This window comes from Lethenteron reissneri, chromosome 50 (assembly GCF_015708825.2).
Source record: "Lethenteron reissneri isolate LAM-NWPU_2019-01 chromosome 50, ASM1570882v1, whole genome shotgun sequence".
Taxonomy (NCBI): Eukaryota; Metazoa; Chordata; class Hyperoartia; order Petromyzontiformes; family Petromyzontidae; genus Lethenteron; species Lethenteron reissneri.
Genome location: NC_083828.1, coordinates 8734392 through 8749446, shown reverse-complemented (window position 1 = coordinate 8749446; position 15055 = coordinate 8734392). Strand labels below are relative to the sequence as shown.

Below are 15055 nucleotides of genomic sequence, written 5' to 3'. Positions count from 1 at the left end.
TAGTGGCGTCATGTGCGCGGTCCGGTGCGATGGCGTCACGGGACGTGGGGTCACGCGCTCTGGACGGCGCACATGACGACACAGCTCCTCGAGTATAAAGGGGAGTCAAGGGTCGAGAGAGGGTGAAACGGGGAGCCAGGGGCAAGAGCGTAGGGATAGTGGATATAGCACAGCGCCAGGGCTGGATGTCCCTGTGCTCCTCGGTCGGCCGTGTTGGCTGATGCCACGGCCGGCGCAGAGGAGATGGCACGGGGCAGCCAGTTGTGTTGGGACCCAGTGGGACCTAGCTAGGGACCCCTAACCCCTGGAAAGTTGTTACACACTGGTGTGCTCCCAAACTTTAATAAACCCTTGGCGGAAGCGCTTAACCCTACATCTGTCTCCGAGTGCGTCCCGGGAACTTCTCAACAATTGCAACAAACACCAGCATCATCAGGCGACGGCCCAGAGCCGAGGACACATGGCTCAGAGACATGGAAATTGGAACAGCAACTGAAGAGTTCGACGAGAAGCAGGGAAAGAAGCCAGCTTGGAATTACCTCGGTGCAGGGATTGCATTCGATTCTGGGGCTCTCGGTGCATATATATACAAACACGTGCTACAAGTTGCATCCCATCGTCAAGCCACTGCTGTGTGAAGGCCTCTCCCCATGATGGTCCATGAGGGTTAGTGAAGCGGGGGGGGGGGGGGGGGGCTCAGCAGTGGTACAGACATCGCGCGGCACTGGTGGTAGACGTGGCCAGGAAATGAAATCTGGTTTCCGGGTTCAGAAAGTAGTGGGTCTAACCACCACGTTTTCGCTCCACGTTAGACACGGACATACACGCGGACGTATGCACACGTAAGCAAACACATGCTTGATGCATGCACATACACACACACATATAAGCACACATATATTACCACACACGTATACAAAGAACACCCATGTAGCCTCGAACAGACTATTTGGGCAAGTGCCATTCGTAAGTAATTATTAAGACCGGCACAGCACACAGGGGGGTGGGGTGGCCAGCACCATGCCCGACCACCTTTGTCTCCCCAGTGGTGATGTTTACATACCACACAAGGCACTCAATTAATGCTGAGTCGACCTAGCGGAGGCCCAGGACCGGCTCAAATATCCGTTCGCTGTCATTGGCCGTGGGTGGGAATCGAACTCGGGTCGCCGAGTTCGTAACGCAACGGGTTAACCGCTGCACCATTGCTCACCCCCCCCCACACAAACACACACACACGCGCGCACACTCTCGCGCACGCACGTACGCATGCACACGTATGCCCCCAGTGCCCCAGAGCGATTTAGATGGCGCCGGGGACTGATGGCCTCGGGAGAGGAGCCGAGCGCACAAATGCGATCCCTGGAATCGGAGGGGGGAGGAGGAAAAAGAACTGCGTGTTGGGGGGTTGGGGGCGACCAAATGCATTCGTAGCCCACTCTCACATTAACCCCATACGCCACAAGCGCGTCTTAAGGCACGATGCCCCGATGGTTGCAGAGTATTTCTGGCCGTTGACCACAACTCGTAACGGCCACCGCAGTGCTTTTTCTGCCTTGCCGACCCAAACAGGCGCTTGCTCGCTAGCGGTGCTCGCGCACGCACAGTTGATGTCGCTCTACGGAGGATCTGTCATCTTGTTGTACGTGCGTGTGTGTGTGGGTACGCATGCGCGTGTCTGTGTGCTTTACGTGGAGAGCGGTAGTGTGAGCGGTGAGCGCACCGCGCTACGAACCTGGTGACGATTCTCGCTTACGTTCAATAACAACGGTGAATAATATAACTGGTCCTGTGCCTCCCCTAGGTCGACTCAGCCTTAAGGGAGTACTTGGTGCGGTGTGTAAACATCAGCACTGTGGAGACAAAGGCGACGACACCACCAGCTCGTGTGCTGCGTGGGCCTAAATAGAAGACGTAGGAAAACGTGAGGTTAGAAATAGACAAATATGAAGACAGACACAGGCACACAAGAGACCACACGTGGAGAGTTACACAGACAGACAGGACGAGGCAAAGCCCGCGACGACAAAATGCGAGGATGGAACACAGCAAGAGAACAGAGGATGCGAGAGTAAGTGGAACAATGGGAGGAGGAGGAGGAGGAGAGAGAGAGAAAGAGAATGTAAGCAGAGTAGACAGAGCAAGAGAGAGAGGGGGAGAGAAAGCAGGAGAGAGACAAAGAGTCCAGAACAGACACACGGAGTACAGGATAGAGAGCCAGACGCAGAGATTACAGAAGAGAGAGAGAGAGATAGTAACCAACACACACACAGACGAGTACATTAGAGAGGAGAGAGCAACACACATAGTGCATTAGAGAGAGAGGGGAGAGAGAGAGAGCAACACACAGAGTGCATTAGAGAGAGAAAGAGAGGAGACACGCAGGCGGCGAGGAAAAAACACGCCAAAAGGAAGAAGCAGCGTGCGTCTGGGGAAGGGTTACCACAGCAAGAGATCGTGGACGATGAAGGCGACATCGCCACGGAAATCAACCCGTCTACTGTGGTCGTAGAGACTCACTCCCCACGAGCTATGCATGAAGCGAGGACAAATACTATTTGCTCAGCCCTCGACCAAGAGGATAAAGTCGGTGGAGAGTCATCGAGCACACTCGCCAAGGGTGAGGACGAAATGGATGGGAATGAGGAGGAAGGTCCCCGTCCCACTGCTGACCCAAAACCAGTGGGAGAGACACCGGGCCACCCGAAGAGCCTGAGCAGGAGACATCCCAGACCATCCCTGACACTGGGGGAGAAGACGCCGCTGGGCCATGCGCCAGCCCAGCCGCTGCAGCTCTTCCAGCGGAGCCGGACGCCGGGGAAATCGACTCAGATCGGGACGACTGCTTCAGCGTGGGGAGCGAGAGCAGCCAGGGGTCTACATTCCTTGACCCTCAGACTTCCCTGGTCTCCCCGGAAGATCTCTGCCAATTCCTCGACGAGACTAACGTGAGGAAGGACAAAGCGGACATTGCCTTGGCTCGATGGAAGGACAGCAAGGCAATAAAGGCCTCTGTGACTCAAGCCGAGAGACTCCTCGCCAAGCAAGGACTCGAGTCCCGGGGCAGGGAGAGGACAAAGCTGAGATATTTCCGCAAACAAATTAATAAGTGGGAGGCCACGGAGGCAAGGAACAAGCAATGCCTAAACGTGAACGGGTGCAGGGAGGCAGTGCGGAGGTTTTCCGCAATGTCTCTTGCGAGGAAACACGCTGCCTCTGTCTTCTTCATTCAGGAGACGCATCTCACGGTCGAGGATGACTGGAGGAAGGAGTGGGGAGGGGACTCCTTCTACAGCCACCTTGACAACACCTCCTGTGGAGTCGCGACCCTGTTTGCTAAAGGGTTTCATCCCGAGCTCATCACCCAGACCGAAGTGGTGAAGGGAAGGCTGCTCGCGGTAACGGTCAGGGTGGGCGATGTCACCACCCACCTACTGAACGTGTACGCGCCGGTGACCAACAAGGAGAAGATCCCGTTCCTGCACCTCCTGAGGAGGCACCTGACTAGGATCCCGGACGACGAGTGCGTGATTGTGGGGGGCGACCACAACTGCACAATCGGCGCCCTGGATCGTTCGGGGAGGCAGCCGGGGGGAGTTGGTCCAAAGAGGGAAATGCAGGGACTCCTGGAGGACGCCGCCTTGGTGGACGTGTGGCGCATACATCACCCGGGCCAACGCCAGTTCACGTACACGAGGACGAGACACGATGGCTCGGTGACACAGTCCAGGCTCGACAGATTTTACATCTCTAAGAGCTTTGTGACGTGCGCCATAACGTCTGGCATCAGGACGGCACCCTTCACGGACCACAACCTCGTCGTGCTCCGTGTCAGGCTGGAGAGGGCCCGCGAGGGCAAGTCCCACTGGCATTTTAACAACTCGCTGCTAGAAGATGGCGCCTTCATAGAGATGTTTGAGGACTTCTGGGAAGAGTGGCGAAAAACCAAAACGCAGTTCGACTCGCTGGCCCAGTGGTGGGATATGGGAAAAGTGCACACCAGGCTGTTGTGCCAACAATACACCTGGGGGAGCACCAAACTGAAGAACGCGGACATCACCGACATAGAAGCCCGAGTCCTCGATTTGGAGAGTCGCCTCGCTGAGGACAGTGACCCTGCTCTTCTCAGAGAATACGAGGAGAATAGGGAGCGTCTCAAAGGGCTACAGGAGGAGCAGACGAGGGGAGCGTTTGTGCGATCCCAGGTGAAGCTCGTCACCGACCTCGACATGGGATCCCCGCTTTTCTACTCCCTCGGGAGGCAAAACGGGAGACGCAAATCCATGGAGTGCCTCTTTGATGGTGACGGTGTCCTGGCGCACGAACTCCAGCAGAAGTCGACCATCATCAGAGACTTCTACGGCAGCCTGTTCTCCCCTGAAGAAACATCGGGAGCGGCCCAGGCGGAGGCATGGAGTGGTCTACCCACCCTGGGGGAAGACGGGAAATAGCTGCTACAGCAAAAGCTCACCAGGAATGACCTTGACGCAGCTGTAAGAGGTCTGACCCCAAATAAATCCCCAGGGTTAGACGGGCTAACAGGGGAGTTTTACGCTGTTTTTTGGCCATCCCTACGGGAGGACTACAGAGAGGTGCTGGAGGAAGCCTCTGTCACCGGGGTGATGCCTCAGTCTTGCAGGAGTGCGGTGCTCACTCTGCTTCCCAAGAACGGAGACCTGAGGCACCTACAAAACTGGCGTCCGGTGTCCCTCCTGAACACCGACTACAAAATATTGACGAAGGCTCACTCCCTGCGACTGAAAGGGGTGATTGCACAAGTCGTAAACAGGGACCAGTCCTACACCATCCCCGGACGAACCATCCATGACGGCATCTTCCTGGTCAGGGACCTCATCGCGGTGTCCCAGAGGTTGGGCATCCCATTCGCGTTTCTGGCCCTTGACCAGGAAAAGGCTTTTGACAGAATGGACCACAAATACCTGCTGGGAACCCTCAAGACCTTTGATTTTGGGGATGGCTTTGTCCGAACGATCCGCCTACTCTACACCAAGTCAGAGTGCATGATCAAAGTCAACGGCGCCCTCACTGCCCCGGTCTAATTCGAGCGAGGAGTGAGACAGGGATGCCCATTGTCGGGCCAACTTTATGCCCTGGCTTTAGAGCCTTTCCTGAGTCTCATAAGGCGGAGACTCAGCGGCCTGGTGCTCAGGGAACCAAGTGTCAAGTTGGTCCTGACGGCATACGCCGACGACATCCTCCTCATCATTCGTTCCCTGGATGATGTCGCCCTGCTGCACGAGTGCCAGGAGGTCTTTTCGAAGGCCTCCTCATCCAAAAGTGCAGCGGCCTGCTGGTTGGAGCGTGGGACATGACCGAGTGTCCGGAGAAGGCAAAAACCATCAATTGGAGCACAACATCGCTGCTGCACCACCTGGGGGTGTTCCTCGGACCAGAGGAGGAACCACCGCAAAGGGACTGGGTCGAGCCGGAGTAGAAGGTGAAGGAGCGGCTTGGCACCTAGAGTCGCCTGTGCAAGTTCCTCACCTTCAGGACAAAGACGTTGGTGGTGAACCAGCTGGTGACGTCCATGCTGTGGCACCGACTCTTCTCCCTGCACTCCCCCATGAGCCTCGTCAACGCGCTTCAGAAGCGAGTCCTCGACTTCTTCTGGTCAGGCGGAGGACACCGGGTCGCGGCTGGGGTCCTGGCCCTGCCACTGGACGAGGGCGGTCACGGGCTGGTGTGCGTGCGGAGTCAGCTGGCCACCTTCCGACCGCAGGCCGCGCAAAAGTTCCTGCACGCCGCCCCTGCACCGGCCTGGAGCGTCACGTCCTTCTTCCTCCTGAAACAGCTGGGGGGTCTGCAGTGCTCCAAACAACTATTCTACATGGACCTGCAGGGCCTCCCACTGGGGCAGCTGCCACCTTTCTACAGGAGCGTCCTGCAGACATGGAGCTCCCTCGCCATCAGGAGGCTGAACCAGCCGCGATCGGCCGAAGATCTGGTCTTCGAACCGATCCTCAGGAACCCACAGACAAAGCTGCCATCCACCACCGCCACCCCCGGCATGGAGAGGCGCCTCACCAATGCGCGGCTTACGAGGATGGGAGATCTGGTGGAGCCTGGAACACGGGGCCGGTGGCTCGGACCAGCAGACATGGCCGCAAAGACAGGGCTGCAGTCGCTCCGGGTGGCTGCCCGGATCCTGGCCGAAGCCAAGGGAGCCTTCTCAGCGGCAGCGGGGAGAACGCCCCCCATCGGCGTTGGGGATGACGAGGCCCCTCTCGGTCCCCCTCCACCGGAGCTCTCCGTCGTGCCGCTGCATCGCCAATGCCGACAAGTGAAGGCGGATCACAACCTGTGCCGGCTGGAAAACCTACCGGAGGTGGCCTTCGCAAATGTAAAGAGGAAGGTGCTCTACTCCTACATAGTCTGGTTTCACCAACAGGACATCCTGAGGAGCCACAAGGACCATGCCTGGAGGAAAGCCCTGCCCTGCATCTCTCCGGAGAGGCCTCGCTGGGGGCAACTCCACTCCAGCCCGACGTACAACCGCATCGGTGACCTCAGCTGCAGCATCGCCCACGGCACCGTCACCACCAACGCCTCCCTGGCGCGCTTCACTGACAGGTCCCGGAGTGCCGGTTCTGCGGTAAAGTGGAGACGGTGGCGCACCAATACGTGAAGTGCAAGAGCCTGGACTTGTTGTTCAAGGTCCTGAGAAACATACTCCTAAATTTCAGCCTCCACTTCTCCCCGACGGTCCTCATCTTTGGATACCAAAAGGGCGACGGACCCCAACACCTTCAGGGGCTGGTCAACGTGCTCGTCGGCTACGCCAAGCTCGCCATATACAGGGCGAGGAAGGTGGCCCTGGAGGGGAAACGTCCGGCCAGCAGCCTGGGCATCTTCCGCGCTCTGGTCGGAACCAGGGTGTGGCTGGAGTTCCGCCATGCGCGGCTGACCCACGCCGTGCCGGCCTTCAAGGAGCAGTGGGCGATGGAGGAGGCCGTGTGCTCGGTGGCAGATGACGGGGAGCTCTGCGTGCAGATATGAGCTACCCGTCGGAGGCCGTCGGACTGCGAGAAGGGCTGCGTGCAGAACGAGAGAGTGAGAGAGTGAGCGAGAGAGTGAGCGAGAGAGTGAGCGAGAGGGGGAAGAGTTACATAAAGCAAAGTTATCAAAAAAAAAATTACGAAATGATGAACGAAGCAAAGTGCCGACTACACCGAGCATCTTCTTGTTTCCACTGATCGTAAAATAAAAAAGGAGAGAGAGAGCGACACACAGAGTGCATTAGAGAGAGGGGAGAGAGAGCGACACACAGAGTACATTAGAGAGGAGAGAGAGTGACAAAGACAAAGATCCCCCGTATAGCCTTAACAGACTGTAGGGGCAAGTGCTGTTAGCGAGCACCTATGAAAGCCGGAACGGTACACGAGGGGGTGGGTGGCCAGCACCACGCCCGACAGCCTTTGTCTCCCCAGTGGCGATGTTTACACACCGCACCAGGTACTCATTTGAGGCCGAGTCGACCTAGGGGAGGCCCAGGACCGGTTCAGATAATCGCCACTGGTGTTGACCGCGAGCGGGAATCGAACTCGGGTCGCCGGGTTCGCAGCGCAGCGTAGCGCTAACCGCGACACCGCCGCTCCCCAGAGAGTGACACACACACACGTACAGAGCACATTAGAAAGGGGAGAGAGCACCACACAGAGTACATGAGAGGGGAGAGAGCGAGAGGGGAGGTGGAGGAGGGCACGCCGCCACCACCACCACCACCACCGACATCGCGCATGACCACTCCATGCGAGCGAGCATCGCACAACAATGGGGGGGGAAAGCTTTTAGCCGCTTCTCCGGCCCGAAAGAAGCGCGCCAAGTGAGGAGGCACATGAGAAAGAGAGAGCACCTTCTGAGGATCGGGGCGGTGGTGGGGGGGGGAGAGAAAGGGGGGGTATGCGGGAGCGCCAGGAGGGAAGTACGGTAGGGAATGGGGGGGGGGTGTTCGGGTTTGGATGTTTTGCGGGTGGGAGAGGGGAGTGGGGGGGGGCGGCGGCAAGCCTGGATAAAGCAAGAAAGGTCGAGCGAGTGAATAGCGCAACCTCGCAGTGAATCAACAACGAGATCATAAAAGCCAACGCAAAAAAAGCATAAAAGACACAATGTGTATAAATTATATAAATGTGCGTGCGCGTGTGGTCGCACGCGTGTGTGTGTATGTGCGCGAGTGTGTGCGTGCGCGCGTGTGTGTGCGCGCGAGTGCGAATGTTTTCAAAGCCCGCAGAGACGGGGGGGACACAAAGCAACCGCCATGCAACTCGAGGGCTTTAGAGCACGGGAGGGACTTCTGTTGCTGCGCGCGATAATGCATCACCGCCAGGAGCTCCCTCGTGCCAGTGCCACGGCGGTCACCGGGGCTCAGATTCAACGGCGCGAGGTGCTCGCCCTGGCCGCTGGCGTGCGCACGCAGGGGCGTCTTCTTCGCCGATCCGCTGCAGGGCGAGTGCTTCCCCCCCCTGCGCGGCACGCGCAACGCGGACGCAGGAGCGCAGAAGTACGGCACAACTAAGGGGTTTCGCTGCCCTGGCCTCCACCGCGTCAGAGCCGGGACACGCTGTAGCCTACGAGGGTGGCCTGGCGGGCGTGGTGGTCGCACGTCCAAGCACTGTCTGAGCTCTCCTGCCCGCTTAACTTACCGGATGGGGCGAGATCGGGCACGTTCCCGGGTCAAGCTGAGTCTCGTGTATTATTTTGTTGAACCAGGTGAGAGCTCAAGAGGCCGGGTCGGGGGTCACTTGCCATGGTGCCCTGGGCGATTTGGTCACTTCTCAAATCCACGCCGTGGGCGTCTCTAGGATGTGAGCGGCCACGTCAGAACGAGGAACATTTGCCCTCAAATATACGGAGCCAGAGGCAGGCGTTTTTGGAAAGAGGCCCTCAAAACGAAGTTCCCTAAAAACAGCAAACAATTGGGAACACGGCCCTCCGAGGTGTTGTTCGGCAGAATGTCAGACGTTTTAACTCATGCACAGACACCCAGACACACACAACAACAACAACAACCGCCATTCGCCACTAAGTGGCGGCGACGTCACCACAGCACGTTAAGGCCACGTGAAGTGTCGAACATCCGCTGGAAGGTCACGGGACAGACCCAGGTGCCATGGGTCGACTGAGACGTTGACCGATGCACCACCTGTGCCCCCCCCTACTGTGCCAACTTGCTCTGTTTTAGCTGCCCGGCGCTCAGCTCGTTGTTGTGAGTGTCGCTCCTCTGCCCTTCGTTGTTGCTGGAGGGCGACTGCCTACAACTGCCCAGTAGCGTCCTTCACGAGCCTCCTCCATGGAGGCCAATCTTGACACCGCTGGTACGACAAGTCCACACACACCCACACACCGACACTCACCCCCACCCCCCCACTCCACAAACACACACAGACAGCAGCGTAACTCAACGCACGTTTTGCAGCTCGGTGGACGTCAGCACCACTTGTGCGTCCTTGGGCGCCACCTCTTCACTCTCCGGCAGTGCTCCTCCACCTTCTTCGCTTCCACCTCCTCCTCCACCTCCTCCACTTTCTCCGCCTCCTCCAGTGCCTCCAGCGCCACCGTCTTCGGCACCGCGCCCTCCGTGCTCGTCGGCAAGCGTCTCCGCTGGCACCGTCGTCTGGCTGGCGGCCGGCGGGTCGCCGGGACGCGGCGGCTCATCGCGCTCCTCTTTCTGATGAGGACCACGAGAAGACGGGGGGGGTCACGAAAACGAAGACGGAACAGCATCGCCCGTTTGAATTTCGCCGGTTATGGGCACGCAGCGCAGCCTGCGACAATCAGGCGCGTAAGTACAGCCCGGCTATCCGACTGGGTCCATTGGCCACCCTGGCAAGGATACACGTATTGATAATAATGATCGTGTGGAAGACGGTATGCACCGTCCGCTTAGGCGCGAGAGATCCCGTCCGCAGGTGCCCTTAATCCCACAAGGGGAAATCACAGTGTAAAGGATAAAAAGGTTTTGCAGTCACCAACGAATACACTGCACTATTTTTATGTTAGCAGGTAAGGGATGTAGTTCTTTTTCAGAAGCGACCTGACCACAAACGATAGCTCAACAAAGTGGCTCGTCGCGTGGATTTTTTTTTTTTAAGCAGCCAAATACTCGAAACGCACGTTTCTAAATGTGGAGGGGAAAACCGGAGGACCCGGATAAAAATCAACGTGACCACGAGGAGAGAGACACGCAAACTCCAAATATACAGGACGTCAGGGTCGGGATCGAAACCACAGTTAGTCAGTCCATCAGCAGGTCGGTTGTGGTGGGGTAAAGTGTGGGCATTCCCACCTCTGCCAAGGTGCCTGGGCGAGCACGAAAGAGAAGGCCAATTACCATCTGGAGGGGCTCTCTAGCACTCCATGCAAGAGAAGCACTTCCGCCTGCAGTGCCGTGAGCGCGCAAATCGCGGGGCTGTGCCTTTACCTTTTTCTTTTACACAGCAGAGGGGAACATTGAAACACGATTCGCCAACACATACTCATTTGACTCGACTGTACTCGGAGAGAGAGGCGGGAGAGAGTCCCAGTCGGTAGAAGTGTGCGCGGGGGGGAATGAAACGCTACGGAACGAGGAAACCCAGCGCCGCACGACGAAGAAACCGGCTACTTCGCGATGAGCGCGGGTCGCCTCGGACACAAACAAACCGCCCAGGGGAAAGAGATGGCGAGCGAGAGAGCAAGAGCGAGAGCGAGCGAGCGAGTAAGCGAGAGAGAAAGGCCAAGACGGCGCCATTAGTGCCCGCGTCCACCTCGCGCGCTAAACGCGTAATTGTCCGCGAGCCGAGGCCACAAGTGAGTCTCTCCCTCTCTCTCTCTCTCCCCGGTGAGTAAATTAACGGAGGGCGCCATTCAGCGATTCCACTCTGTAATGGACGGGGAGTGCGTAAACGAGCGGCCTGTTTGGCGGAAGGAAGAACAAATGGACAAAACTAAATGGTGACATTTCCTATATTACGTTCCCCGTACCGTCTCTCTCCCGCTTTATGGCTTTCTTTTGAGATTTTGGAGAAAAGATTAGGGGTAGGAGTGGTAAGGAGAGAGGGAGGGGGGGGGGTAGAAAATAAAAATGCCAAACAAAGCGACACGCAAGCGAGCGCGCGCAAAACAGTGTGTCAAAATGTGTCAAACACGCGGCAGCATAATGAGCCTAATGCACGCGGACGCCGGAGAAAGGAGTAATCGTCCGCTGAAAAGACTGCGCGTTAATTAGCACTAATTAATACCACTAACGGCGCAAAGTGGGTACCAAATTGCCTTGCTTCTCGAAGCACCCATTATGGTGGAAAAACACACACACACACCCCACGTGTGAGATAGATAAATAAATAAATACACAAGCAGCGGGGGGGGAGAACAAAAACGCGTAAATAAAAGTGTGCCCGTTAATTTGCAGAACGCGCGGACCGGCGCCGCTACCGCCGCACTGCAACACTCGGCGTGATTAAACACGGGGGGGGGGGGCGGCGGGGGGGGTGGTGCGAGAGTGGCCGCGAGGTTGGAGCACCGGAGCCGGCACCACACAGCCACCCGTGGTTAGACCGGGTTCTCAAATGTGTGCCGAGTTGATAGTCTCAACCCCCTGCCACCTCCCTCCCCACGCCGGCCACCGATGTCCTCGCAGCAAAAAAAAACAACTAAAAATTACCAATCTAGATTTGGAGTTTCCGTGACTGCAGGAATCCATACTCTTTGGTTCTTTCGGTAAAGTCACGTAGGTATAAAATAAAACAAATCACGACGCTTCGGGCGCAACACAAGCGTCATCAGGTTGAAACAACCACAGCAATCAACAATTGCTGAAGTGAGCAAAAAGGAGGCTGCTTGTGACACGGACGCCCGAAACGTCGCGATTTAATTTATTTTGTACCTACGTGACGTTACCGAAAGAACCAAAGAGTAGAAAAAATTCCCACCCAGTCAAATCTGGCCTTGCACTTTGTTTGGGATAATTCCAGTTGTGAGGATCGGTTGGAGTGGCACGAAGAATATGACTCTCTGTAGCATCGTGGGTGGAAGAGTGTGGCCCGCCATTCTTTGTGGAGCTCAGTCGATGGCAGAGCGTCTATTTTGGGAAAGCCTTTGATCAATTTGGAAAGTTAAAAAAATTCCATAATAGCAACACAACTTTATAGTGAAGTATTAATGAGATTTAGATCATCTTTAAAAAAAATTGAACATGATCCTCCCCCCCACGACAGAGCTCACTTTACATTTTAGTTGGAAAGGGTTAAACACACACACACACACCTCTTCACTGATGATCGCTGGTCCCACATCACTGCCCTGATTCTCGAGTGCTGATGCAATGATTCTGGACACTTTCACATCCTCGCCACCAACACCGCCGCCACCGCCACCACCACCGCCGCCGCCGCCGCCACCACCAACACCGCATACGTTAGCCGCTCTCTCCCGCCGCGCCTTCATGTCCGCTTGCGCCTACGACAAACGAGGAGGACGTCTCATATTGGACATACAAGACATGCTCCTTCTCGTGCGTTGTGATTTAACATTAGTGCAACTCGGCACTGACAAGTATGTAGGTGTGTACCACGAGTTCATCTATAGCAGGGGTGGGGAACGTTCGGCCCGCGAAATCATTTGGGTCTGGCCCTGCCAAGGCAACCGCAGGCGGGACTCGAAATTCAATAAATCTAGGAGCAAACCTGGAAAAGCAGTTGCGAGTAGCAGCAGCAACATCATCAATACCAGCTAACATCACACGCCTCGTTAAAGAGAAGCAGTTCCAGCCATCACATTATGGGTGAGTAAATTAAATGTTTGACCAAATATAACAGGATAATTATTAAGTTGACGATTTTGTATGGCCCTCGAATTATGTCATCCAAATGGCTCTTGGCAGAAAAAAGGTTCCCCACCCCTGATCTATAGGGACCCTCCAAGAAAACACAGGCTTCTAGAGCCCAAAGATCGCCCAATTCCACAGGCAAAGGGTCATGGGAGTCTGTTAAAAGCAGACGAGACAAAGGTAACCCGGTGGAACAACGGTCAAAGTGTTGACCTGGCAACACCGCCTGTGATTTCAATTTGATTCTCAAGGGTAGTGGAGTTGGTGATCTTAGCCCAGTCACCAATGATTTACATGAGAGGGCCACTGACTTACACAAGAGTTGTGGTTCAATTGGGTTCTCAAGTGTGCCGTGTTAATGTTCTCGGGCTGGTTGATAATGATTGCGCACACAAAAAATAAATCCCATCACATTGCGTTATGCACTAAATTGTGATGAATTCCACTTCTAAAATTACAAATATCAGTTTGACCGTCACACGGCGAGCGTTTCTCTCCGCAGCCGGGCAGGGGCTGGCCCCCCGCCGTGCGGACCACTTAAAGGGGTTTCCTAAATAGCTTTGGGATATCCGCATCCGTGAGCCGCTCGCTGACACTGTGCGAATGCGCTGCTCTGCGAGACTTTCGAACGGATTCTCCGCCTCGCGACGAGAAGCCGACGGCACCACCGGAGCAACCGAATGGAGACAAAAAGTCCAAAATAGACAGGGCCTCACGGTAGCCTTGGCTCCTCCGGCGCCGCCACCGCCGACACAGCCGGCGTTGGGCCTCGCACTCCTCGGCGCCAAGTCGCGGTTCTCCTTGTTGCCGACGTCTCTGCGTGACGACGCCGACGCGTTGGCCTTGCCCGCGGCGCCGCCGGGCTGTCCGCCGGCCGGCGGCGGCGCGTTTGTCGTTGGCACTGACGCAGCGCCGCCACCGGCGCCGGCGCCGCCGTTTGCGGAGGCGTTTCCGGAAGCTGCCTTGGCAAGCGCCGTAGCCGAGCGGGACTTGGAAGGGCGGCCCCTCTGCACCATCTCCCAGCCGTCGCCGTCTGCCGCAGACGCGCCTGCGGCGGTAGAAAAATAACCACCACATCATCGTCACATGGATAAAGAATATGGTAACGACTGACCACTGATTCACGATGGTAATGATGACGAAGAGTATAATCATGCTGCTGATGATGAATATGACGTTATCATCATCAGCCATAATCTATCTACTGCTGGATGAAGGCCACCCCCAAGCTGTCGTCATCTCTCTCCGTCCAGCGGGGCAACGATCCATTTAGGTCCCAACACACGTGCCGAAACCATTGTCCGCTCTCTGGGGGCAAGTCCTTTGGCAGCCACTCCATCGTTAGTCTCGACCACCGGTCATCGTCCCTTCTGACCTTGACGCGGATCTGTCCAGGCCCACGTTACATAGTCCAGCGGATGTCGCTCTATAGCTTCATCGCTCATGTGTACAAGCTCCCCCTAGTCTTCACTGGCTCCCTTTCGCCATGCAGAACAAATTATAAAATCGCCTGCCTTTGTCATCACGCCTTCACCACCGGTTCCCCACCGTACCGCGCCTCGCTACTCTCGCCTTGCACTGAAGCTCATGCTTCGGTCACAAAGGTTACAGCCTCACGCCACTCTACACTACACTACTATACACTACACTACTATACACTACTATACACTACACTACTATACACTACACTACTATACACTACACTACTATACACTACACGACTATACACTACACGACTATACACTACACTACTATACACTACACTACTATACACTACACTACTATACACTACACTACTATACACTACACTACTATACACTACACGACTATCACTACACGATACACTACACTACTATACACTACACTACTATACACTACACTGTTACAGCCTCACATCGGTTCTCTGCTATCGCCCCCTCGGTGTGGAACTCGATCCCTTTGCACATCCGCAACATCAAATGCACTTTGACTTTCAAGGAACATACCAAGGCCTCTCTAGATGTGTTGGGTCAGGGCTTTCGAGCAGACCCTGAGCTTGGCTCCGCGCCTCTGAGTTGTTGACTTGTCTGCAAAATCTGGCCGCGTTATAAACGTCATCGTCATTATTACTAATCAATGTCGGCTGGCCTACATCTGAAGGGCAGCAGCCGGCCAAACGCTACGTGATCGACAGGTCACATGACCTGTCCCTTTCAGGAAACGAATGCAGCACGTGGAGCGGAACGTCGGACA

The 15055-nt window shown here is 56.1% G+C and overlaps 1 protein-coding gene across 1 annotated transcript in view; it reads right to left on the bottom strand.

The window, feature by feature from the left end:
- The window catches only part of LOC133355251 (S phase cyclin A-associated protein in the endoplasmic reticulum-like), a 227935-nt gene that overhangs the window by 140448 nt on the left and 72432 nt on the right, over positions 1-15055 (bottom strand). The window contains 3 exon segments of the mRNA XM_061572635.1: positions 9425-9685; positions 12262-12453; positions 13540-13871. Of these exon segments, the coding sequence (XP_061428619.1) occupies positions 9425-9685; positions 12262-12453; positions 13540-13871 (785 nt within the window).